Consider the following 23,595-nt stretch of genomic DNA (forward strand, 5'->3'; position numbering starts at 1 on the left):
AGAATAATATAAACAGCAACTGCAAAGGCAGTTGGAGGTTCTTCTATGTCCCTCCTTTTCTTTGTTGGTTGGGTTTTGGTTTCGGTTTTTTAAATTGATGTAAAAAAAAATTATTTGTTTTTAATACTACAGAGCTGTTGCCTGTAAGTTGAATACACCTGTAGCTAGCTCAGGTGCATCATGGAGAATACAGTTCCGACCAAGGACACTTTCAAAAATTCAACCTCTGCTCGACCCTTCACTCATGGTGTCTCCTGAAGCGCTTCTCCATCAAGTACGGAGACAAAACCCCGCTCCCCGACTTGAGGCCCGCCGGAGCCGAGCCGGCGCAACCCGCAGGGGTCAGTGCTGCTGCGGAGACCGGGGCCGCGGCCGCCGGGACGGGCAGCTATGGCCGGAGGCGACGGGGACAATCGAGGGGCGCGGGCCGGGGCAGGGATCATAGCACCCGCCCCACGGCAGAGCTGCGGGAGAGGGCGGCGACGGCCGGGCTCCGGACCTGGAATGCCGGCGGGGTCCCGTGCGATGATGCGGCGCGGTGCCGGGCAGGTGCCGTCCGCCACTCTCCGCCCCAAAGCAGTCCCGGAGGAGCCCTGCCCGGCGGCCGGCAGGAGGCAGCCGGCACTGCCCGGCCGCTGGGTCTCTCTTCTCTCCATCCCCCCGCCCCCGACGGGGAGGAGGCGAGCGCTGCCGGCGCCCCCCCCGCACGGCCGCGGGCAGCCGGGGGACGGCAGCCCTGCGCCGGCCGGGCACTGTCGCCGCCCCGCTCCCCCCGCAGGGTCCGTAGCCGGAGGTAATGCGCTGGCCGGGCGGGGACCACCCTCACGGCCCGGCTGCGGCAGCATAGAGCGCTCCCGCGGACCCTCTCCTGCACACAAAGGGGAGGCGCGGAATCGTGCGCGGACGGGGAGGAGGACGGGGCGGGTGGGCGGCTCGGTACCTCCCCGGGGCGGCGGTGGAGCCGCCGTGACAGCCGGGCGCGGGCGAGGGCTCTGCGCTGGGATCCTTCCTAAAAGAAGCTGCTGGTCTTTTCCCCCCCTTTCCCGCAGAGAGCGCCCGGCAGCCCCGTCCAGGCTGTTCCGCGGATGGCGGCGGGCCGCCCCGCGGTGCTGGGCGCTGCGCCCTAGCAGCCGCCGGGCTCCATCCGCGGAGCCGGGGCGCGGAGCCGGGCGCGGCCCAGACCCGGCTGCGCCTCAGCCCCTCTCCGCCGCCGCCCGGGGCTCTTCTCGCCTACCCGCCCCGTCCCCGGCCATCGCAGCAGGCATGGGCTGTTTCTGCGCGGTCCCGGAGGAATTTTACTGCGAAGTTTTGCTCCTGGATGAGTCCAAGCTGACCCTAACCACACAGCAGCAGGGCATCAAGGTACGGACGCCGGCGGGGCTGCGGAATGCGATGCGGGAGTGCCCGCAGGGCTGCCCGGCGGCGGCTGCCTCCCGACTGCGCTGCGGTAGCTGGGAAGGGAGCGGCGGCAGGAAAAAGGGGTTTCGGGAGGCGAAGGAATAACGTCGTAACTTTGCTTACGGTCGCGCAAAGGACAGATGGATCGCGGTGACACGCGCCGGTGGGGCAGATGTGGCTTCGGGAGGCTTTACATCGAGATAGTGACTTAAAGCGAGTAGGTGCCGACCACCCCGTGGCACTCGGGACGCTCGGCGCAGAGGTATTGTTCTGTACCTGCCACAAAAAAAAAAAAAAAAAAAAAAAAAAAAAAAAAAAAAAAAAAAAAAAAAAAAAAAAAAAAAAAAAAAAGGAAGGAGAAGGCGGCTGTGTGCACGGGGTGTTGCGCACCCGTGTTGAGTCACTGCTCGCTCCCTCTGCCTTGGGCCGTGCCCGCTCTGGGACGCGCTCTCCCAGGAAAAGGCCGGCGGCAGCTGTGCGGGGCGGGCGGGCAGCAGCTCCCGAGCGCAGGGGTGAAGGTCCAGCCGTGTCCCCAGCCCGGTGTCCCGTCGCCCGGCCGGTGGGAACAGCTCCTGCGCCGCTGGAGCACGCTCGGCGCGGATGAACTCTTCAAAGTATTCATCTGCCAAGCACTAATGAGCCCTGACAGAGCATGCGAAAACTGAGATTTTTCTAAAGGCCCTTAACTTGGTCCTGTTTTGTTAAGCCTGATGACAGCTAATGGCATGTCGCAGACACTTGAAGTCCTTGTTCCAAGAGCCGAGAACTTGAATTTATTAGCAACATAAGAACATGGTTTCAGTGTTGAATCAGGAAAAAAAAAAGAAAAAAAATCACAATGAAAGAAAGAAATTAATCCTTTTAAAATTTATTGTTGGAAAGGGCTGTATGTTTTAGCTTGAATGATTAAAGTTTGGTGAAGCAACTGCGAAATGAGAACCTGAAGGAGGGTAGCGAGGAGAGTGAGTTTACATTTAACAATGTGTTTTTTAACTGTAATCAGTGGTATTACCAGGTCTGCATGTATTGAGAATTGTCAAGCTTTGCTGAATCAACTGCCTGCAGATCGACTCATAAATCCATGCTTAGCACAGAGGAGTAAGCAAATCATAGTGACGCTGGAATTCAATATCTGTAGGTTCTTTGAAGTCTAAGTTTAGACGCTTCTGAAAAACCTTACCTTTCTATGTGCATATGTATGTATGTATGTATGTATGTATGTACATCATGCATACATATGTGCTTCTGTGCAGTAACTGTGCAGTCACAGAAGTAGTGTGTCAAAAGAGTAATCTGCAGAGATAGTCCTATGGTTAGTCTAATAAATCTAAACCCTGAAAGTGAAGGGTTTGTGCAGTGTCTAATAAAAAGTAATGTCCCATGGTAAAGAAAGAGTCTGAAGATGTAACTTCTTTCCAAGAACGCATGACTTGCAGTGTTGGGAGCTGTCTTGTTTAACGTGAGGGTGTGGTTTCCTGCCATTCTTAGTGTGATCTGAATGTCGTATAATGCTGAATATTTCATCCCCTTCCACCTGCTCCTTCTGTGTCTTGAACCTAACCACAGAGCAGTTGTGGAATCAGTTGGAAAAGTGTGTGGATCTGAGAAGAAAAATAGTTCGTTAACATTTTGGCACAGGCACTCACACTGCACAGCAGGAAACCTTAGGGAAGCGAGAATCTCCCTTTTTGTAGCAGCCTGTTTTCTGTGTTTCCTTAAGATTAAGTTTGTACACGGTGAAGCCACACCCCAGTGCTGTAGCTCCATGAGCCTTTGAAATTCCAAAGAGAACTGCAGAGCTCTCTCCTGGCCAGTGGTTTCCACCATGGTGCTGTCCCTTGCCTTTGTATCTGCACAAGTATTTGTGCAGCTCATGTCCAGTTGAACGGTAGCCACTGATTTGCCTTTTGTGGGTGAGTCTTCAGCTGGATCTGTGTCCTGGTCCACTTCACATCTGGAGGATGGCAGAAATGGCTTTTTCAACTGAGTCCTGGCTTCTGTTATTTTAAACTGCTCAGGGGACATTTGTGTTGTTATTATTCTACAGCTTTCCAGGGAAGTTACATTATTAATTCTTAGTGAAACAGAACATAAAATTTGTCATGTTCTGTCATTTGGCACTTTAACCTTGAAATACAAATGTTTTGTTTTAAATCTTTTAAAATGTATGCATATAAATGTAGAGACTTATATTTTTAATTTTTTTTTTTTAATTAGTGGCTCAGCTTTGGCACCTAAGTGTAGTTTGTAAAAGTTCGTATGTGTTTTATTTTAAAACAAACATTTCTTTAGAACTACAGATTCTGGATGGGATCTTCCTTTCATCATCTTCACTTTTAATTTGGTTCAGAGCTACACGGGAACCAAGCTTTTGGTACTCTTTAAAAACAGATTTTGAATTGTTACGGGAGCAGGGTTTTTAAATCGTTATACAAGCAACTTTGTTCCCTTATTTTCCCCGAGTGGACGCATGTCTGTTAGAAATAAAAGCCACAGGTCAACAGCTTTTTTTCTATCTATGTACTTGCTCGATATTAGTGGATATAGTCCCATTTGCTTTGAAGGGTGGAAGGCAGTGCCCTGTAGGAGTCCGAGGCAAGTCTGTTTCTTCAGGGAATTTGAATTGAAGTAGATACTTGTGTCCAGAGAGTTTCGAAGATGCATTGCTTAGTTTGTATAGTGGTTATTTCTGGGATGCTATGCTTGGCAGCAATTCTACACATCAAAACATGACATTTTAAAATTACAGTTTCATTAAGGCATTCTTCATACTGCAGTGGTCTTCAAATTGTACCCCATTAAAACAATGAGCAGAGGTGACAAAGCTGAGACTTTGAGTGCAATTTAGGGGTGCTTTTCTCTGTGGACTTCAAAGAGCTTGTTAGGGAAAGGAAAGGGTTCGTTTTCTTCTAGCTCCCAAGTGGGGAAGCTGAGATGGAAAGAAGTCAAGTGGCTTTTTCAAGGTTGTACAACAAGGAAACCCCTTCCCTATTAGGCTGGTAGCAACTAACCATTCTGCCATGGGCCGTGCTGTCTGGAGAGGTTTGTGAGGATCTCCTCCTCGTAGTTCCTCAGACTGACTTTTGCTTCTCAGTTTTTTTCCTGGTTTTTTTTTGCTGTTATCAGCGCTGTGTTGCTGTTCTTCCCTTTCTGTCTTCATGGTTTAAGGTCAGAGCACTCTGAGCTCTATGAAATGTGGAAGCTTGCTCTCTAGCACTGAGGCTTACAGCAGGCTGATAATGGTTAGATAATCAGAAGAGGCCATCAGGTGTCTCATAATCTCAATTTTTATGTTTCCTTATAGTACATTAACAGAGATATTTTGGAGTGTACATGCGTTGAGGTAATAAAAATGGCAGTTGTTAGTCCCAGCAATTTTGGGATGGAAGAGGCTATTCACCAGGTTCTGGTACAGTTTGTCTAATCAAGGTATATGGCATCAGATGGGGACTGCTTTTCCTCTTATGAGGATGTTCAAGTTTCCAGTTAGGAAATGAGATTTTGCTAAAAAATAGGTAAGAATCAGCTACCAACCGAAAAATAATGACTTTTCCAAGACTGCTACTTTGTCTTCTCTTTACACAGGCTAAACAATAACTTAGGCATTCTTATGGTACAGTACAAGTTGCAGCTTATTTGTTGGTGTCACAAGACATGTCAGTGGTCTTTTGATGTGATACCTGACTGAGGGGTTGTGGGCATTACATATTCTGGCTCTGTTGAGAATTGGGCTAACTGGCCTTGTAAACAAAGGTGTGCCTTATTGCACAGATTTGTTTTCGGAGGTTAAAGAAAACCCGTGTGGGCCTTTAAAAAATAAAAGACTTGAAACCTATTTGTGATCAGCTGTTTCAGAAAGAGTGCTCATTTTGTAATGTGTGTGCGACAGAAACCTAAGAATCCTGTTTTTCCTCTTCAAAACAGTATTTAAGGCAAATATTTGTGGGGTTTTTTTTCCTGAAGAAGCTGAAAATATTACGAAGCATCTGTACATTATGTTTGCATCTCTTTGGTTGGAATAAAGATCTCAAAAAAAAAAAGTTAGCTACATCTGCAGTGAAGAAGCTCTCTAATTATTAGTCTTAAGCCATCTGGTCACTGCACTTTTGAAGTATTCCTTGAAATTCCTCTCTGATCACAGATTTTATGTTCTGTTTAGATTCACATGTGTGATGGGCCAACAGCAGTATTTTATTAGAAGAGAAGTGATGAACAGGAAAGATATACAAGGTCTTCCTGGGAGAAGTATATGTTCTGTAATTTCATTTTATTAGGTGGTACCATTTAATAGTGATATTCTGGCCACCATACCACCTACTTGATGATTTACTGAGAATTTAGAAAAATAATGGTTTAAAAAACCCCAAAACCTGCCTCAAAGAAAAAAAAAAAATGCAAACCTGAAATAGAGAGTTACAGATATTAGGAACTGTGTTAAATGACTGGATATGTAAAAAACATGAGTGGGTTCATCAGAATATGATATGTATTGTTAAGATACTTACGGAATAATTGACAGAAGGATTCAGTATGATCTATAGGTAAGTAAACACACCATTTCATAGAAGTTTTCTGGGGATTAGTCTGGTATTTTTTTTGTTGTTTTTGTTTGGTTTGGTTTGGTTTTTTTGTTTGGGTTTTTTGTTTGTTTTGGTTTTGGTTTTGTTTTCTTGCCTTTTTTTTTTTACTCCCCAGTGAAGCTGAGCAGTTCCAGACTTTGTGTCTTTATAATGTATACAGAAAATGTGGGGTGCAGTTTTAGATCAAGCTATTTGAGCTCTAGGGACACCGAGGAGTCAGTCTGGGAGTGGTGGGGTTCTATTCTTTCTCCCCAGCGAAAATGCTTAATGAATGCATTTGTTAGCAGGAAATAGAATCCTATGAATAGAAAGGACTTACACTGTGTTAATTATTTTAACTGAGAATTGGCATTAAAAGTCAAATTGGTAGTCATTTGCTGTGAATATGGAATGTATTCTTTATGAAAGTGATTCCTGCTGGTTTACTCTTCTGCATTTTACGAGGAAAGGAAAGCATCTTTTTGTGAGAAATTTTAAAAATTTCCTAGTTACAGTATTTCAGAAATCTGAAAAACCTTTTTAAAGCTAGATTGCAGTTGCATTCCACCTATGGTAGTTTACCACCTACATTAATTACTAAACTGTAATATCGAATTTCAAGCATATTTAATCATATTTTCCTCTGCCCTCTTTGGTATTGATTAATGAAGACTTTCAAGGCAGATTCTTCTAGATATTTGGCATATTGATTTGAAAAGAATAGCTAATAAAAAGTGAATTAAGAGGATGCACCCTAAGTTTCATTTCAACCTTGTAATTTATTTTCTTAATAAACCAGAAATTTCTGTTATGTGTACATATTCTGCATAGCAGCAGGAAAACTAAAAAGACAATATCATCAAGTTCCAAGTGTAAACAAGTAGTTATCTTCTTCTGTAATGTTGCAGACACCATACATCTACGGATTGTCTGTAGCAAAATCAACAAAAAAAAGTTAACAAAAAAGTAAAATATTGATAGTCCATAGCCCTCCCATATCAGAAAGGTGCTGGTGCTTCTTAAATTTCTGTTATGGGTGTAAAATGGTCATCTGATTGCACATCTGATTGCACACTGAACACCAGATGGTTCATGTGAAATTTTGCACTATTTAAGTCCTCTAAAAATGGACTGAAATAGTGCACAATTCTAGTTTAAAGAGAATGAAAGGAACAACAAGGCTTATGAACATTGCTATGAACTGCTGTGCAAAAATTACTGTCACAAATTTGAAATAGATTACTAATTTCACCAGTATCTTTACAGATGAGGCCAGCAATTTTGAATACCCCACAGAATAACCATGAAATAAATTAACACTGAGACACTTTATTTTCCCTAGGTGCACTTAACTAAATTAATGAAACCAGCATGACAACACGAAGGAAATCCATTAACTTCTAAATGAAGTTACGTCTTAGTCAGCCTGAGGTTTTGAGGTATTGTCAGAAGTGTCTGTTCTTCTGTTTTCATTGAGCAGTAATTTCATAATATGACCAGGGCAAATGTAAGCTGTGTGAGGCTGCTTTTGTATTACACAGTTTTGGATTTATGTAACTTGGATTGAACATTTCTTCTGTTAGAGTATTTAGTATAGTTAAATATGATCTCTTGATATGTTATTCTTTTTAGTTCATGAAAATTCTGAAATAAAATTCAACTACAGAATTGCAATCCTTTCTCTCAGAAAAGAAAACTGCTAAAAAGTATCACACGATATGAGGGCAACTCTTGAAGAGACTGAATTGAAAAGGTGCTTCAGAAAGAGAATGTCTTTAAAAGCTAAAATTTTGTATCACTTCATGCTGTGAAAATATCTGTTTTCAAGATGATATTGATCACATATGAGAAAAAGAAAAATTATGTATTGGTTATGTTGCATCCTTACTAATATCTGTATTTTTGGTAGAAAGATGAGAGATTACTTACCAGTCTTCTTGATCTTATTTTTTAAAAAAAAATATTTTCCTAAGGGGGATTAACTTTGTAATGATAGATCAGCTGTGTTACCTTCCTTTTTTCATAACTGAGATATTTGCAAGTAAATAATCACATTTCAGTATCTGGGTAAAATTTGGCAGACTACGTTGTTAAGTACACATTTTAGATGCTGCTTTTTTGATCTTGTGCTTGCTGCATACCAATTTAATTGCAGAGTTTAAAATGAAGGTTGTCATTTCCGTATTGATTGAACTTTTGTTCCCATGTCTTCCGTTGCATCCTGAGTTGTGGATGGTTGAACACTGTAGGCACTAAGGTCAAAAGAACATGCTTGAGGTCAACCCGTGCTATTATTCAGAAGTGGAAAACCAATAGAAACATTTCAAAATGAGAGCTCTGCTCCTTTGGTTTTGCTGCAGCATGAAGAGGGGAACCTGCCTGTTTTGCCAAGAGGGAAATGTGCTTTATCTGCTCTCCTTGGCTTGTGACCACAAACATTGATTTCTTTAAAGGGAAGAGACCTTTTGTGAATGGTAATTCCAGCAGTACCTTTCCAGAGTCAGAAAAAAGACACCTCAGAACTTCCTTTGAATTGATAGTACAAATCATCTTTATTGCAAGTAACAATCAAAATTTAATATACTGGCATAGGCATTTTTGATCATTCTGGATGGAAATTTCTATTGGGCTGAACGTACCATTAACCTATAGTATTAGGGGTGTTATGATAAAGTTTGTTTGCTGAAAGTCTCAGAGGTCTGTAACGCTTCCATTTTAAGAAGCCTTTCTTTCTTCTTGCCCCTCATGATTTCTATTTAATTCTGTCTTGGTGTGAGGGAAGTGCATACAAATGGCAAACTCTCACTCCTATCAGTTGGTTGTATTAGTTGTGCTTAGTAAGAGGAATCCTTTATATTCAGTGAAATCCAACTGCACCTGCTTACATTTAAAATAAATAATGAAGTTGTTACAGTAATGGGTTACAGTTACTAATGTGAAGGAAAAGGGGATCTAATTTGTATGGGCCATGTACTTATTTATTTGTCAATATTTACGTGTTAAACTCTGCAGGGTTACAACTGGCTCTTCATAAAGAAGAGAAGAAGACAATATATCTTCCTGTAGTTCTTGAAGTTTTGGGTCTGTGGGTAAAATCTGTTTGTGGTTGAGTGAGCCAGTTTGATAATAAATGGCTCAGCACTTTAATACCTTTACTGTTTTCTCGGGAAAGTGAGAACTGAATGCACTGAAGAGTAAATTCTCTGTCTATGTGAGAGACAGAATGCCTTTTAGTAATGGAAAGGAAGGATCTTCTATATCTCAATTCCACAAAAAGAATTTGGAAGGCGGAAAAGGGCATTTTTTCTATATAATTAGTGGTAAAATTTGGCATAACTACTAATGTAGGCAAGCACATGATTTAACACTTTGCAGGACAAAAGGCACTTGATAATCTTGTAGAATTCAGCCAGAAGAAGGATCATCCAAACAAAACCCACTGGATCTGGTTTTTGTTTTCCACATACTATATACTTCACTGAAAGTTCTCATTTAAGTCTGAGAATAGGTTATTTGTAGTGGTTTGGAAAATATTTTCTGTCTATAGTAATACTCTTTTGTGTATTAAATATTAAATATCTAGTTTATTTTATTATTTGTCTTTTAAATACATTAGATATGGAAAAAAAAATACAGTTCTTGTTTTGGTTCATCGGTTTTATTCAGATTCTCAGTGTCACAGTGTAAAAGAGTTGTGACCAACTTCTTTCCTATTTGGAGGATGAATGGTAGGTAGTTGGAAGGAATGTAATGGGGTTTTGTTCTTTTCCCCCCTTAGAATACCAGAGCAAGAGCTGTCTTTATAAGAGACTGCATTGAGAACCATAAGGGAAAGTTAATTTTCTTTTTATGCTGTTTGTGAGTACCATAGGAAACTGGTGGAACTAGCAGTTCAGAATTATAAAAGTGAGGAGGAATATGTAGGAGACTAATGAGGAGTGATTTCTGCACTGACTTAGGACTTGAAGCAAATGGTTCAATACCCCTTGCGAAAAGAGGTAATCATAATGCTGGTGTGACAGATTACATGGAAGCAGATTCTCCACATCTCTCTCTCGGTGGTGCCTCAAACTGTCTGCAAAACTTGCTGTTTTGAAATGAGTTTTGCTTTGTTTGTGTGGCCAACACCAGATCCAGAAGAATGCTGCACTAGGCCCTGTCTCTGCTCTAATTCTGTGTTGGTGGTGTTTGCCCTGGTAGAGAAGGTGGCTTGTTGTTTATAAAGTGGTGTAATCTCATCACAGCTCTTGGAGGGAAAGGAAATCACATGTCAGAACCCAGTGGGACTGGAAGGTCATGACTGCCAGTACATCTTCAGTATTTGTTCCCACTGAGGAACCGTGAGGTCCTCATTCCCTGTGGTTTTCTGTGGCTGTGGGGAGTGTGGGGGAGTGCAAGGAGCCTGTTTCAGCCTGACACACTCACGCTGTGTCACACAGAGCCCAGACCTCCCCCACAGGGGTCCTTTCAAGTGTGCTTCAGGCTGGTAGGCACTCTTTTGTCTGTGTAGTTGGTTTGTTTATTTAATATGCCAGAACAAAAGAAAGCTGAATGTCAGAGTCTCCTAATTCTGATTGTCATAGCATGGCTGTAAGGGGTGAGTGATATGTATCGGGGTGCCTCGGAGGGGACCAGGCAGCAAATAATCCTGCTGTGCCTGGATCTCCCGTCAGAGGAAAATGGGACACCTCAGGAGGGATCATGGGAGAGAGGTAGCTTAAGTTCAGTAGTGGTGATTGGAAGAAAAAGTTCCTGGGCAAATGAAGGAGAGATGCAAATGGACAGAATGGTTATGCTTGTAAAAAACCTTTCCTTGTACCACGATTTGCTTTGTGAAAGAAGGAAAGAAAGCCACAAGAACTTGTAGAGGAGACTTGTGATGAGGCATGTGAATATCCTGACTTGCCTTCAGCTTTTTAGGTTTAATTTGCGTTGGCTACTTTGGGTAGGGGGGGAGCAACTGGATTTAAAGGTGTTTTTAAATAATGTTTTCAGGATGGAATAAAGCTTTTAAGTTCAAAAGATCCAAACTTTTTCCTCTGTTTTGAAGTGATGTCAGATTCTTCAGCCATATTCTTCCCTCTATTATTTTTTACTCTCTTAAGGTCAGCGGGACCTGCCTGTTTCAAAACACGTGCCCATCCACCTTTTCTTTTGGTGTATAACACATAAGTTGGCCAAACATTTCAATTCTCTTTTCAGTGTGTGTGTTCTTCTTCTGGAACATAGCAAACTCTACACCTGTGGGAACCATACCCACAAACAAAAGCTTCTGCTGTCCTTCAAAGCTACTACATCTATTCTGGATTATTTTGAGTAGTCTTTTGTTCTTCTTGACCAAACACATTTCTGTTGATAAATTATAGTGCCTTTAAAATCATCTCTGATTGAACTGTCTTTCTCCAAAAAGGGTGGTGGGGGGGGAGTATTCTGGAGCTCCAGGCATTTACTAAGAAAATGTTCTTGGCCTTGAGGTTCCTTCATCTGTGTCTTCAGTGTTTCAGGGCAGTTCCTCCAAAAGCCAGTTCTCTTTTTTTCAGGCAGCCATTTAGTAATAATGTTTATTTTTATTTTTCTGTGAAAGCAATAGAGAGTTACCAAGGTCTTTCCTTAGTTTGAGAATACTTGAAGCTGTGTACCTGGTTTCAATTCCAGTGACGACTACATGTATTTTGGTGTGCATAGGCACCAACTTCAGCAGGAGCCAAACTGAAACCCAATTTTTCTGTGAGCAGGTTCAGTTAATAAATGAAAATTTACTGGAAAGAACAAGTGTTATATTTTGTATGAAGGTGATAGACGATATTCATATAAAATAAACATACAAATTTTCTACCTTTTTAACAGAAGTCATATATTTTTCTTAGTCATCCTTGGCCTTTCATCAGTATTCAGATCTTGAGTCTGACTGTTTAGAGCATGAAAGCCGTGTTTGTTGCTTTCATGAATGACTCTTTATTTTTCCTACTTTCCTGAAAAATAAGTCTACAGAAACAGGTTTCATGAACTGTCTCCTGAAATCTTTGTTTAAAGAAAAATTGCAATGCAAACCATGTTTGTTTATGATGTCTGCTGCTTTGTGAACAGGTGAACAAAAGTCAGAACAGATGATCAGAAAAAATAGTAGGTTTACGTGTGTGTCTGTACAGAAATTGTGGGGGTCTTGGTGAAATGAAGATGTTTGGGGAGAGGAATCTATAAAATGTCAAAGCCAAGATTGTCCTCAGTACTGTCGTTGTTTTAAATCTTTCTTTACAGTTTTTGTGGTTTTGTGAAAGCTGAAAATTTCTCCTGTAGCATGGAGAAGCTCCAGAAGTAGGCAGAAGTCCTGCAGGAAAGCTTAATTCCAGTTTGACATACTTTGTTGAGAGGAAGGCTTGATTGGGAGGGAGTTAAACCACTTGCGTTGACTTGGCTGACAATCAATCAACCCCAATTTTTGTTATAGATATGTTTTCTTTTTCCTGTTGCTTAGTCTGTATCTGAGATCATGACAGATTCAATTTTCTTGATATTTATTTATTTATTCTAATTTTTTATTTTGTTCATGAGTTTTAGAACAGGGTTGAAGCTCTGCAGTAGGATACAGGAATATTTCTATTGCGGGGTGGGACATACACACATAAAGTACTTATAAAAACCCTCCCTCCAAGAATATTAACCCAGAACTTTTCATAAACAAATAATGCCCCCAAAGAAACTTCAAAATAAAAAGGGTGATTGTTTCTTCAGTATTATTTAGTGCTACTGTGTGTCTTACCTTGAAGAGAGTTCAAACCAGACAGATTTTTTTGTGCCTGCCATACTAAGGTATAAGCCTTCACTTGAAAAATTACAAAAGTAAATCAGTGTACATCACAGCATTCACCTCTCTTTGAAAGTTACATAAATTTGTGCTCTGCCCATCTCCATGCTCAGTTGGAGGTGATTATACTGAGTGTGTTTGTATCTAATCCACCAGTGGATTCATGCAATTTTATTTAAAGTGGCAGTGCTTTTGCCTTTGCCTACAGTGGATTAAAGGTTCTTCATCTTAATACGCATTTTTTTCTACATATTCTAGCCACATAGAGCAGATGGACTTGGTATTATTATCTATAAGATGAAGAGCATCTAACAGGATGCTGCTTATTATCTTGTTTTTAAGCTTGCTGTGATTCATATTCCTTTTCTTGCATACAGAAGGAATATGGGATAAGAAAAATCACTTGAACTGAAGAAATTGCAGTGTAATTGAATTTTGAACATTGATTTCTGAGTGTACAGAAAATGAAGCGAAAGAATGTACTCGAGCAGCAAATTACAGGAGGTAGCAGAGTGTACAGTGCCTTTAAGAAGCAGGTGTTTGCTGTGGAGTTCACTGTGCATACAAATGTGCTCGCATTTTGAAGTTGGTTAGGAACCGGTACAGGGGAACAGGAAACCTGGCTGGCCTAATACAGGCTTTTTCTATTCAGTACAGGTTTGAAAAAAGGGGAAAAATATAATAATGCAGGGAAAATCTGGGTTTTGTTTGCTCTTTAAAGTGTGAAGCATGAGGGGGGAACCAGAAGCACGATTTAAAGGCAATTGCAGTAGTGGTTTTTTAAAGTATACACAAATGAAGCTTTGCACCATTTTCAGTCTGGAAGGAGGAACTGAACATTTAATTAAACAATGCCTTTGACTCAATTAGTTTATGCTCCAGCATTCTTAGTACTTATAGTTTTAGGTTATTTTTCAAGTGTACAGCTGTTTCCTCCTGCATAACATCTGGGAGGGAGGTACACTGTGGTTCCAGGAGCAGTGTGAATGGAAGAAGGTTTCTAGGCCCCTGAAAATTTTAGGCATCTCTAACTCAAAGCTGCAAAGGTAGCTCATCTGACAAAGGCCTAACAGGTAATTTCACAGTAAGTACTGTCCTTATCAAAATCTACCCATCATCTATTGAACCCCTTTGATTTTCCCATTAGGCCTGCCAGCCCATCAAGCCCCCAGACCTCAAGACTTTCTCTGCATGCAAAAATGGTCTTTCTGACTAACTGGATCTGCTTTCATGGGGAAAATAAAATACAATCCACCTGTAGTCTGTTTGAGTATGCATTATGATAGTGCTCATGTAACATTACCCACTTCTGGGTGAAGGAATATGTTGGAGAAGGTTAAAACACCTTGAAACATATTTATATATAGAATTATGCTAAAAATTAGCAGAAACAGGATTTTGGTGAAATAACAGACTTATTGAATCATGTCACAACAGATGACTTGTGATTTTTGTCCCCTTGATCTACTTCATTTAGATAGACGGCTGAATCTGCTTAAAAGGACACATTATTTTAAACAAGGATTTGTTCTGGTTTTGGGCTCTTGTTTCAATGGGGTATTATATCCTCTAATGACACTTGTTTAAGCCAAAATAAGTCAAGTCGGTTGTTGGAGTTTGGTCATCTCACACACGTTCTGCTGCAGGGGGAAGAAAGAATACTCTCCTGTGTTGAATTGTATCAAATTTCATTTAAGCTATAGTATATCAAAGCAAATAAAGTGCAGATCAAACAGAAGAAAATTACGCATATTAAAAAGAAGAAATTGGAAGGATCTGACCTTGGTGAGGAAGAGCCTGTCAGTTTCAGCAGGGATTATCATGTATCACATAATCATAGGCAGGATTGCAACAGAAGACACAGGCACTGGAAGTTATTTTCAAAACTATTCAGGTGCTTGTATAAGAGTCTTTCAAAAGTCTTTTCTAAAGGTTGCACTGAGTACTCAGGCAACTCTGAAAATCTCTCAGGACTGAATTACTGGTTACAGAGTAAATATTAGGACAGCAGTATCACTTACATCGAGGTACCAGGTGTATGAGAGCTTGACCCAGGAGCTGAGACTGGGAAGCAGCATCTCAGCTTTATTAGCTGGCATTTTCTTACTCAGTGCTAGAAACAGAAGATAGAGAATTTTATGCAGTTGAGCCTGTATTTTTAATAAACAAACAACCCCAGATAATTATGTGTGGACTTAACAGTTTTAAGGAACAACTGCTGCTGAGACAAAGAAATGCTTGCCCCGGATAGATATTAAAGATATTAAAACTGTATTTCAAAAGGAAGGTTTAGCTGTCATAGAGTCATTTAGGTGGTGACATCGAGCTGAAAGTTCTGTGATTCAGGTGGGTGTGTTACCCTATCTGAAATTCAGTTCTCCAGAGGGACTACAGTATCTAAATATTTTACTTTGTGTGCAGTATTTGTGGGCCCTGCTGATTCTTACAAGCTTCTGTGGAAAGGTTTGGACTTGTGATCAAGCTGGTAGGTGTTGAGTCTGGTAGCTGTCCATATGCATGAATAGCAAATATTTAGTAATTCATTTTATTTTAGATTGTGCTAAGAGGATTTAGTTGCATTACCTTTCATTTGCTGTTGGCTAAGAGCCTTCACTCGTGGTGGTGGAGGTTCAGGCTTACAAATCTTGAAAGGACTGATTTCTCTGGGAGGTTCAAATCTGCAGTGCTTCAGTCTGATTCTTATGGCAGATTTCACTTCGGTGTTTTTGTCAATGCAAAGTCTTGAATTTCTTTCTTGCTTTCATTTGAAATAAACTTTCTGTTGTCATGGTCGCAGAGAGGAACTCAAAAGCATGAACCCTGCTGACTCCTAAAACCAGTAAGCCTGCATATTTCTGTGAGGAAGCTCAGAACTAAAGCAAGTGCTATATGCCTTTTTTTTTTCCCCCCAAGAAGGTAAAGTCATCATTTCTCAATGGCTGGGATTGCTTCTGTATAACAGCAGGGACAGAAGGGAATTAGATGAGTAGGATATATAGTCAGTTTATAGTGAATTACATTACACAAGGGCATGGTCACAAATATGTGGCTGATTCTTTACGGGTTTTTTTTGTGTGATCTGTTTTTGAAAACCCCAGCTAAAGGAGCCCCCCAGGAGCTCAGCTGCAGTCCTTTGTTACTCTTGTAGTAGAAAGCTTTCCCTGACATCTCACTGGGTCACGTTTGTTTTCAGTTAAGCTACTTTTATGTTTTCCTAACTTCGGTGGGTCTGTATACGGAGTACATTTGATCCTTAACCTTTTTTCACGTGCTATTTTATAGTATGTTAGGAGACTTGATGGTAGGAAATGCTGGAAGCTTTGACTGAGCAGGGGCAGACACCCAGGCAATTGTCTGACAGCCAGGATGGGGGAGATTACCTGAGTGTGGTGCATTAAGTTGTGTGCAGAATCTTCCACCACCATCTCATATTCATGTACCTAAGGAAAATATCAGCATTTGGGTTTGTTTTACCTCAGCTGTTTCTCTCACACTCAGTGTTCCTGGGTACCCCTAGGAACCTTCATTTTTGTTCCTGCAGTATGTCCTCACTGCTTTGCAGTTTCCTCTTGCTGTTCTTGAATAGCTCCTCTTGTTCTATTATTTCCTTCCTGGATGATAAGGAGAGAAGACTAACTTAATCTAAATATCCTTCTTAATCTCTCCTCACTTATTTCAATGTGTTTTTTTCCTATACTGGTAAAAGAGAGAAATAAAGAGAACTCTCAGCAAATACATGACAACGCATACATTACTCTTTAAATTATTCAAAAGCAAATTTGAGCAGCAACTTCATGTATAGGTAGAAGGTTGCACGTGGATTCCCTTTCTCACTACGTGCAGCAAGTCAGTTAATGTCATTAGCACATTTTGAACATCTCATAACTTCATGCTTCTATATGGATACTCTTATCTGAGAGGTGGAGCTGCAGTGGTCCTTAGGCTGCTGCCTCCAAGGGTTATTGTTCTGTTGTGCTTTTCTGAGTCTCCATACAGAGAGGACTCAACCCTGTGATTCTGCAGAAGTGTTGGCAGCTTGTCTCTCCCCTGCTCCAAACCTCAACACCCTTTCCAAACGTGTATCAATATCTCTGTGCCTCGTGTTGGTGTCCCTGGATCAATTTGCTTGGCAGAAGGTTGCCTGTTCTAAGGGAGTTTAAGCTTAGCCAGGATGGGATCCAGCAGAAATGCAGAAGAAGTGATATGAAACTGTGTTTTGAAGAAAATGACAGGGAGACTGGTAGCATTGGTCTGCTGGCAAAAGGTTTGAGATGGCTTATAAATGAGCTGAGTGCAGTTCTTGTGTCTACCAGCCCTTGAAAGAATTTGGGCTTCATATATCGGCACTTTAAAAAGGGGGAATGAGGAAATCCTTTTTTGTTTGTTTGGTTTGTTTCTTTATTTTGACTTTATGTTTTGGGAGTCAGGGATTAGTAATTGTATTTTTTACAATCCATACCACAGGGAACTACAGTATTTTAGTATTCCTTTTTGTGTCTCATTTCTGTAAATCATGGTGACAGCAATAAAGCAGGAGGGGCAAGTAACATGAGGGGAAATAAGCACTGCAGTGTGAAATGTATATTTTATATTTTAATTAAAATTGATCTTCTCAGATATAGGTCCTTCTACCAGATACAACTTCTCACACAGTTCTTTGTTAGAAGATCTGAGAGGACCCTGAAGACTAGAAATGTGTGGAGGCAAAATCTGGGATTTTATTTAAACTAAAAGAAAAAGGGTTGACTTAAACCCACAAAACAGAAGCAGAGCAAAAAAATATGCAAACAAACCTAACCCACCAGCTCTGCCAACTTCCTGGCCCCTCTCACTTTAAAAAATGCCTACAGCTATGGACAGATTTGTCTCTGCAGAATTAATTTTTAAATTTAAGTTTGCTGGCTTGTACATCTCATAATTTCCACTACACTGTTGCATTCCACTGCACTGTGTCCCTTCCCATTTTTAAATGTTTATGTATTTACTTCCCAGAGGTAAACCCCATGATTTTAGAAAACTCATGGTTTCTAGAAGAGCCCTCTGCTTTGAGGTATCTAGCAACAGGACAAGAGGACAGCCTCAAGCTGTACCGAGGTTGGACATCAGGAAGAATTTCTTTATGGCAAGGGTGGTCAGGCATTGGAATGGGCTGTCCAGGGACGTGGTAGAGTCACCATCCCTGGAGGTGTTCAAGTAATGACTGGACAGGGCACTGAGTGGTACGATCTATATTGGTCAGAGTTTAGACTTGATAATCTTGGAGATCTTTTCCAGTCTAAAAGATTCTGTGGTTCCAGGAAGTTCCTTGAAGTGAACTCATTGCTATTTGGTCTAAGGCTTTGAAGAAGCCATTTGTAATGGCTTCTTATTAGATTAGTTCTGATCTTTCATATTTGAAAAGTGCTCTGGAGTCTTTGTGGTCATTTTGTTGTTCTGACAGTGAAGCATTAGACTGAAACTCTAAATGGTATTAACCATTCTTGTCAACTTCTATGCAAGCAGCAAAATTACAGAAACAGGACAAGGACATTGAATCAGTATTTTGCACTGTTGCTGGGTTCAGTTTTACTGAAGGCCTGTAGAACTTTAGGGTAGAAGTTGGTGTTTGTCTCCAGTTTGGCACTCGGCTTGCTGAGATGCTTGATGTCAGAACACCAAGTTTTGAGTTACACACCTGATGCACCTTCTAGGCAGGAGGAGTGGGATAGCAGCTCTGGTATTGCAGTTGAATTTTTAACTCTGCCCCCTTTGTTTAAGATCCAGAAATCCTGAGTGCAGTAGAAATAGGAATGACACAGCAGAGGAGATGTCCCTTCCCATTCATGCTTCTTCCAGCCTGGAATTGCTGGTATTTGTAAGAGTGGCTGTGGAGAGAGGTAGGGCAGGAGATAGGCTAAGCAGACCTTTGTAAAACTGTTACTGCTCAACGAAATTAAGAGGAAAAATATTTTTGATCAAGAGAGTGCTTCTTGAACTCTGTCCTGATTACAGCTATGTGTTTCTCCTCTCCTGACTTGTCCCAGCCCTCTGTAAGATAGCCTGAGGTCTCCTTTAATTTACTCCAGTTGGCAGTGGTCCCCTGAGGAGTTGTGTGCCGCCTGGCTATGGCTACAACAGGGCTGGTCCCAGCCACTCCTTTTCCCCGCCCTACAAAGGCGCTGTGGGCAGGAGGGTGTGGGAGCTGGATCTCTTGGATCAAAGCCCACCAGGTTCCCTCCAAGCGAGGAGCCCCCAGTGGGGAACTTGCTGAGACTTTCCTGTTTAAGACGTATGGGGTGCTGAGAAGAACTGAACCTGCTGACTTCCTGCAAAAACTCCTTTGTCCCCACAGTGAGAAATTTGAATGCTGCAGTGCAAGGCCCTGCAATTTGAAGGACAGGCACATGGACCTCTGGCTGGAGTCAGGGGGTCTTATCAAGGACCTTCTCTAGAAGCTCTCTTAGAACAACTCTGCAGTTTGTTAGTTCAAGATACTAATGTTTGTCTCTGCATCTTTTGCAAAAATGTTACTTGGATGAGCAAAAGAGGAATAGTTCAAAGAAAACTTAGTTGCCTTAGTTAATTTACAAAAGATGAGTTTATTATTCATCTTGCTGAAAAGAGTTTTATCATCCTGTTTCACTTAACAGGGTGCATATGAATAGTAAATGCAATAAATAATTACAGAATACAGTGTAACATGATAAAGTGAGGTCATAATTCATCCAACCTTTTAAGTTTTTCTTCTCACTCCTCTGCATGAGATATACTTTAATAATTGCTTTAAAATCTATCCTTCTTCCCTCACTCCCTTAATATATGCCATGTTTTGGGAGTTGTTATTAAAAATGTCTGTGCTGAAGTGTAGGAATTGATTCCTTGTCCACAGTAGAGCTGTTGTTTCTTTAAATAAAACAAAAAGGCACATCCATGGATTATGTGCTATCTCCAATACATTTCTAGTGTTTATTTCCTGCTTCATGCATTTATTTAACTTTGTGATTTATAGCTGGTCTCAGTATTGACTTTCATCTTTGTTGATGGGAGATTTAATGCAACAACGCTTACATTAGAAATTGGGATGTCATTGTAAGAGTTTACAAATAAAAAGTGTTGCTCCAGTGCATTGTACCTGTTCTAAGAGCACTGCTTTTTATTACATGGGAAATTGTACTCTGCAGCCTTCTGAACAGGCTTATCATCCATCACAGAAGACGCATCCTGAAATGTGTAATATTGTTTTGACATAATATTGTCAGCAGAAAAAATATGTTTTTTTCTTTTTCCCATATTAACCTTTAACTTCACCTTCATGCTGCAGTAGCCTGTTGTCAGCAAGAACAAGTTCCACTTTAAAGTTCAGCAGACTAATTAGTTGCAAAAAAAGAATTCATTATCTCTCCGGTTTACAGAACCTGAGCTGGTTTGAGGTTATAGTGAACCGGAGTATGTTAAATTGCATAACTGGAAATCTGAAACCTTGAGTAAATATTAATTGTAAAAATGAATTTTCAGTATTTTTGATCATCTGGATAGGTTCTATGCAAATCACCTGCATAGTTTTGTAACTATTTTGTTTTGCTGAGTAGTTACTGGAATGATTAGCCTTAAGTTGAATAAAAAAAATACACAGTGTAAAAATGCCTTTCAAAAATTTTTTTATATCCTTTATAAGAAAGAGTATACAACACATAAAAATAGAAATGTAATTTATGCCGGTGTCTCTCTGTCTACCTAAAAAAGTAGTTGAAAAAACAGAGCCTTTTCCCAGGAGATTGATGGCTGAAAAATGCAGTGTGCTGAAGAACTGCTGAGCTGCCATTCCTAAAAGTCTGCAAAAGGGTTTTGAACCCCTTATAAAACAGCAGAAGATGCTCAGGTTTGTTGTGAGTTGGTTGGCAATGGGAAGAAAGTTACAGATGTGTTGTCCATGTGATGTACAGTATCAGTGACCTTTGCTGACTAAAATGATGTAAATTTGAAGAATTGGAATTGTATCTATACACACAGCTTAGTTAAATGTCACATTTTCTACTGATTTCAAAGGACTAAGGGTCACCTTTTGTCACTTTCTCCTCTGTTGAAAAAGACCTTTGATAACCTTGACAGAGGCCTGGAAAAAAAGTGTGTGTGTGTGTAATTTTCACAAGATATTTAGAGAATTTAAAGACCGACGTAAATGTTCTAGCAGAACTGGAATTGGTGGTAAAAGCTTCAAAACATTGGTGTTCAGTGGAATCTTTTCATTTTAGAGGACACTGTGCACACACATGTACCATAAAGTTCACTTCATGTCTCAGTATTTTTTGTCAAGAGACTTATTTAACATGTAAACTCAGTGTTAACATAAAAAAGCGCAATTTAATATATTATGTGATCATATGAACTCACATTTTTAGTCACTTAAATCCTACAAGTAGTGTGTTGTTTCAGATTTCTAAGTATATTTTATGAAAATGTAAGGCCAGGATTTTCAGGTGTGGTTTCCTGGTCGCATATTTCCTATTTCATATAACTCTGTAGATTTCCATTGGCCTGCATTAAATTTTTAAAATGTGGAGTTTGAAAATGTTCCAGGAAGTTTCGCCTGAACATGAGGAAGAACTTCCTTACTGTGCAGTGACCGAGCACTGAACAGATTGTCCAGAGAGGCTGTGAAGTCTCCCTCACTGGGAATATTCCAGAACCTGGACACAATCCTGGGATGACCCTTCTTGAACAGGGAAGCTGGACCAGATGACCCCATTGTGGTTCCTTCCAACCTTACCCTTCTGTGATTCTGTGATTCCACCTGTGCATTGTTAATATTGACCTGCATTTCCAGGGGTTTCTGCTTGTGACATGGGACAACAAGGTATCTGGGAAATCAGGTCAGTGAAGACAGAGTTGGTTGTCCCAGTGACACAATAGCAGGGAGTAGAGAATCTCCCTGGAAGCAAAGAGCTCGTTTAATTTTGTTTTTCTGAATGATGTTTGCAGTGCATTGTCTGAGTAGGCCAGATGTATTTTTGTGCTTTATTTGTGTGTGGTGCTGTGTTTTGAGCTGAACTGGGGCCAGACTAGGAAGCCTTTGGATATGATCTGAATATTCCCAAAGTTTCCACTAGTACAATGTTTAGAAGTGGCTTTACAGCTGTTGTCTGGACTTTTAAGCAGTTTGTGGGCTTGTGAAGAAAATAGCAGTATTGCAGTTCTGGTTCATGACAGGTTTTGTGGAGCATCCCTGTGGAAATAATCTGTCTTGACAAGACTGCAGGGTGCCAGTTGTGGTTTCATAAAGCCAGGTATGCTTCTTGCAGTGCCACAAACGAACACAGAATTAGCCAGTTCTTAAAAGTGAATAAACAACAAATCTCAATAGCATGTCTGAGTCTGTTTCAGAGAATTTTGGAGATTATGCGTGGTTACCAGCATGTTAGTAACTTTCTGGCAGAGCAATTAATTTTTTTCCTTTATCCCTACTTGGGCCAGCTGGGACTGCTGAAAAGCCTCTGTTTCGAGATCACTTCTCACAAATTACTCTGCCCTTTATTCTGCTTGTGAAATACTAAGACTTCTTATCCTTTCACCTGTGTAACAGCAGCAAGCCTTGGAGTAGGCAGGGACTGCAGAAGGCATGGGATTTTTGCCTTGTAGGTGATAAACAGGGTGATAGGAATATAAAGCCAATCCAGGCTGTGTTCTGTATACTTCACCTGCCTGGGAGTGTTCTGTAATTAGACTTACATGCAGTACCCAAGGGGAGATAAAAATCACACTCTTAAAACCAGATATGGATAAACCCGCACAATAAATTGATGTCTGACAGCCAATTTTCTGAGCTTCTTAACAGCACAGTTTGATTGCCTTTTGGTTCCTATTTCATCCTTGCTCTCTTCTTACCTTTCCCCTTTTTTTCTGTTTTTATGAGGTGTTGTGAGTGTAGGGTTTTTTTGTTCTCTCTCTTTAGTTGCTTGTACGGGCTTGTTAGGTAAGCTCTTTCTCACCACGTTGTGCATGATCAGGTGATGGTTCTGCAGAACCAACATCTCTCAGCTGGAGTCTCAGAAGAAGGTGAGAGTAGGTGGATGGGGCACAGGGGGCATGGAAAGCTCGTGTGCTGCTTCCTGAAGGCAGATGTTTGTGCTGCCCTCCCTGTTAGGCAGGAGAAGGTAGAGCTGGAGAAGGTGTTTGTTTCACTCAGGGCACAGTGGGGAAGAAGTGCGGTGGGAAGAAGAAAGGAGCTGTGCTCTCTGTCCTTCTACCTCTTTTTACTCTTTTGCTCTGCCTCCATTTAATGCATTTTTGGCTTTCTCCTTCCTGAATGGAGCTCCAGGGACACCCATCCTTCCAGTTACTACTTACTTTTTCTCTGTTTTGTAGCAGGAATGAAAGAGGCTTACTTTAAGAAAACAGACTATAGGGTTGAAATATTTCTTTTTTTTTGTTGCCCAGCTGTGTTGAAAGCAGACCTTTACTGCTGTGTCTTATGTTGCTTATCAGTACATGAAGCCTAATGCACCACTGCTTTCACTACAGCTAGAGATGTTTTGGTCTCAGGCACGTGGCTTTGAAGCAAGAGTTCATTTTCTCTCTCACTCAGCCAGCGAGATCCAGAAGAAGGGTATTCTTCATCTTAATCCTTTCCAAATTTGGAACAACTTAAAGCTAATGGCTGTTGACAAAGCCCCCTGTCCCAATGAATCCAAATAGTATTTGTACAGTTGGTTTCCATCCAGTTGGAAACAAAATCCATTCTCTTCCTGGGAGTTCTTCCTTTTCTTCACTTTTTCTTGAAAGGAAAAACTGAAGTGCAGTTTTTAAGTACCCATTATCTATTTTTGGTATAAATCACATCAGTTGGGACAAGTTAGG

The 23,595-nt window shown here is 41.0% G+C and overlaps 1 protein-coding gene across 4 annotated transcripts in view; it reads left to right on the forward strand.

The window, feature by feature from the left end:
* The first annotated feature begins 688 nt into the window (after positions 1 to 688).
* The window catches only part of EPB41L4A (erythrocyte membrane protein band 4.1 like 4A), a 117,745-nt gene continuing 94,838 nt past the window's right edge, over positions 689 to 23,595 (forward strand). For 3 of the 4 annotated variants that reach the window (XM_069002586.1, XM_069002585.1, XM_069002587.1), the window contains exon 1: positions 923 to 1,362. In XM_069002586.1, the coding sequence (XP_068858687.1) occupies positions 1,264 to 1,362 (99 nt within the window). In that variant the 5' untranslated portion in view covers positions 923 to 1,263. Of the gene's footprint in view, positions 794 to 922; positions 1,363 to 23,595 lie in introns of those variants that run through there. The other variant, XM_069002584.1, reaches the window with a different exon arrangement.

This window comes from Aphelocoma coerulescens (assembly GCF_041296385.1).
Source record: "Aphelocoma coerulescens isolate FSJ_1873_10779 chromosome Z unlocalized genomic scaffold, UR_Acoe_1.0 ChrZ_unloc_scaf_1, whole genome shotgun sequence".
In the NCBI taxonomy this organism is placed as follows: Eukaryota; Metazoa; Chordata; class Aves; order Passeriformes; family Corvidae; genus Aphelocoma; species Aphelocoma coerulescens.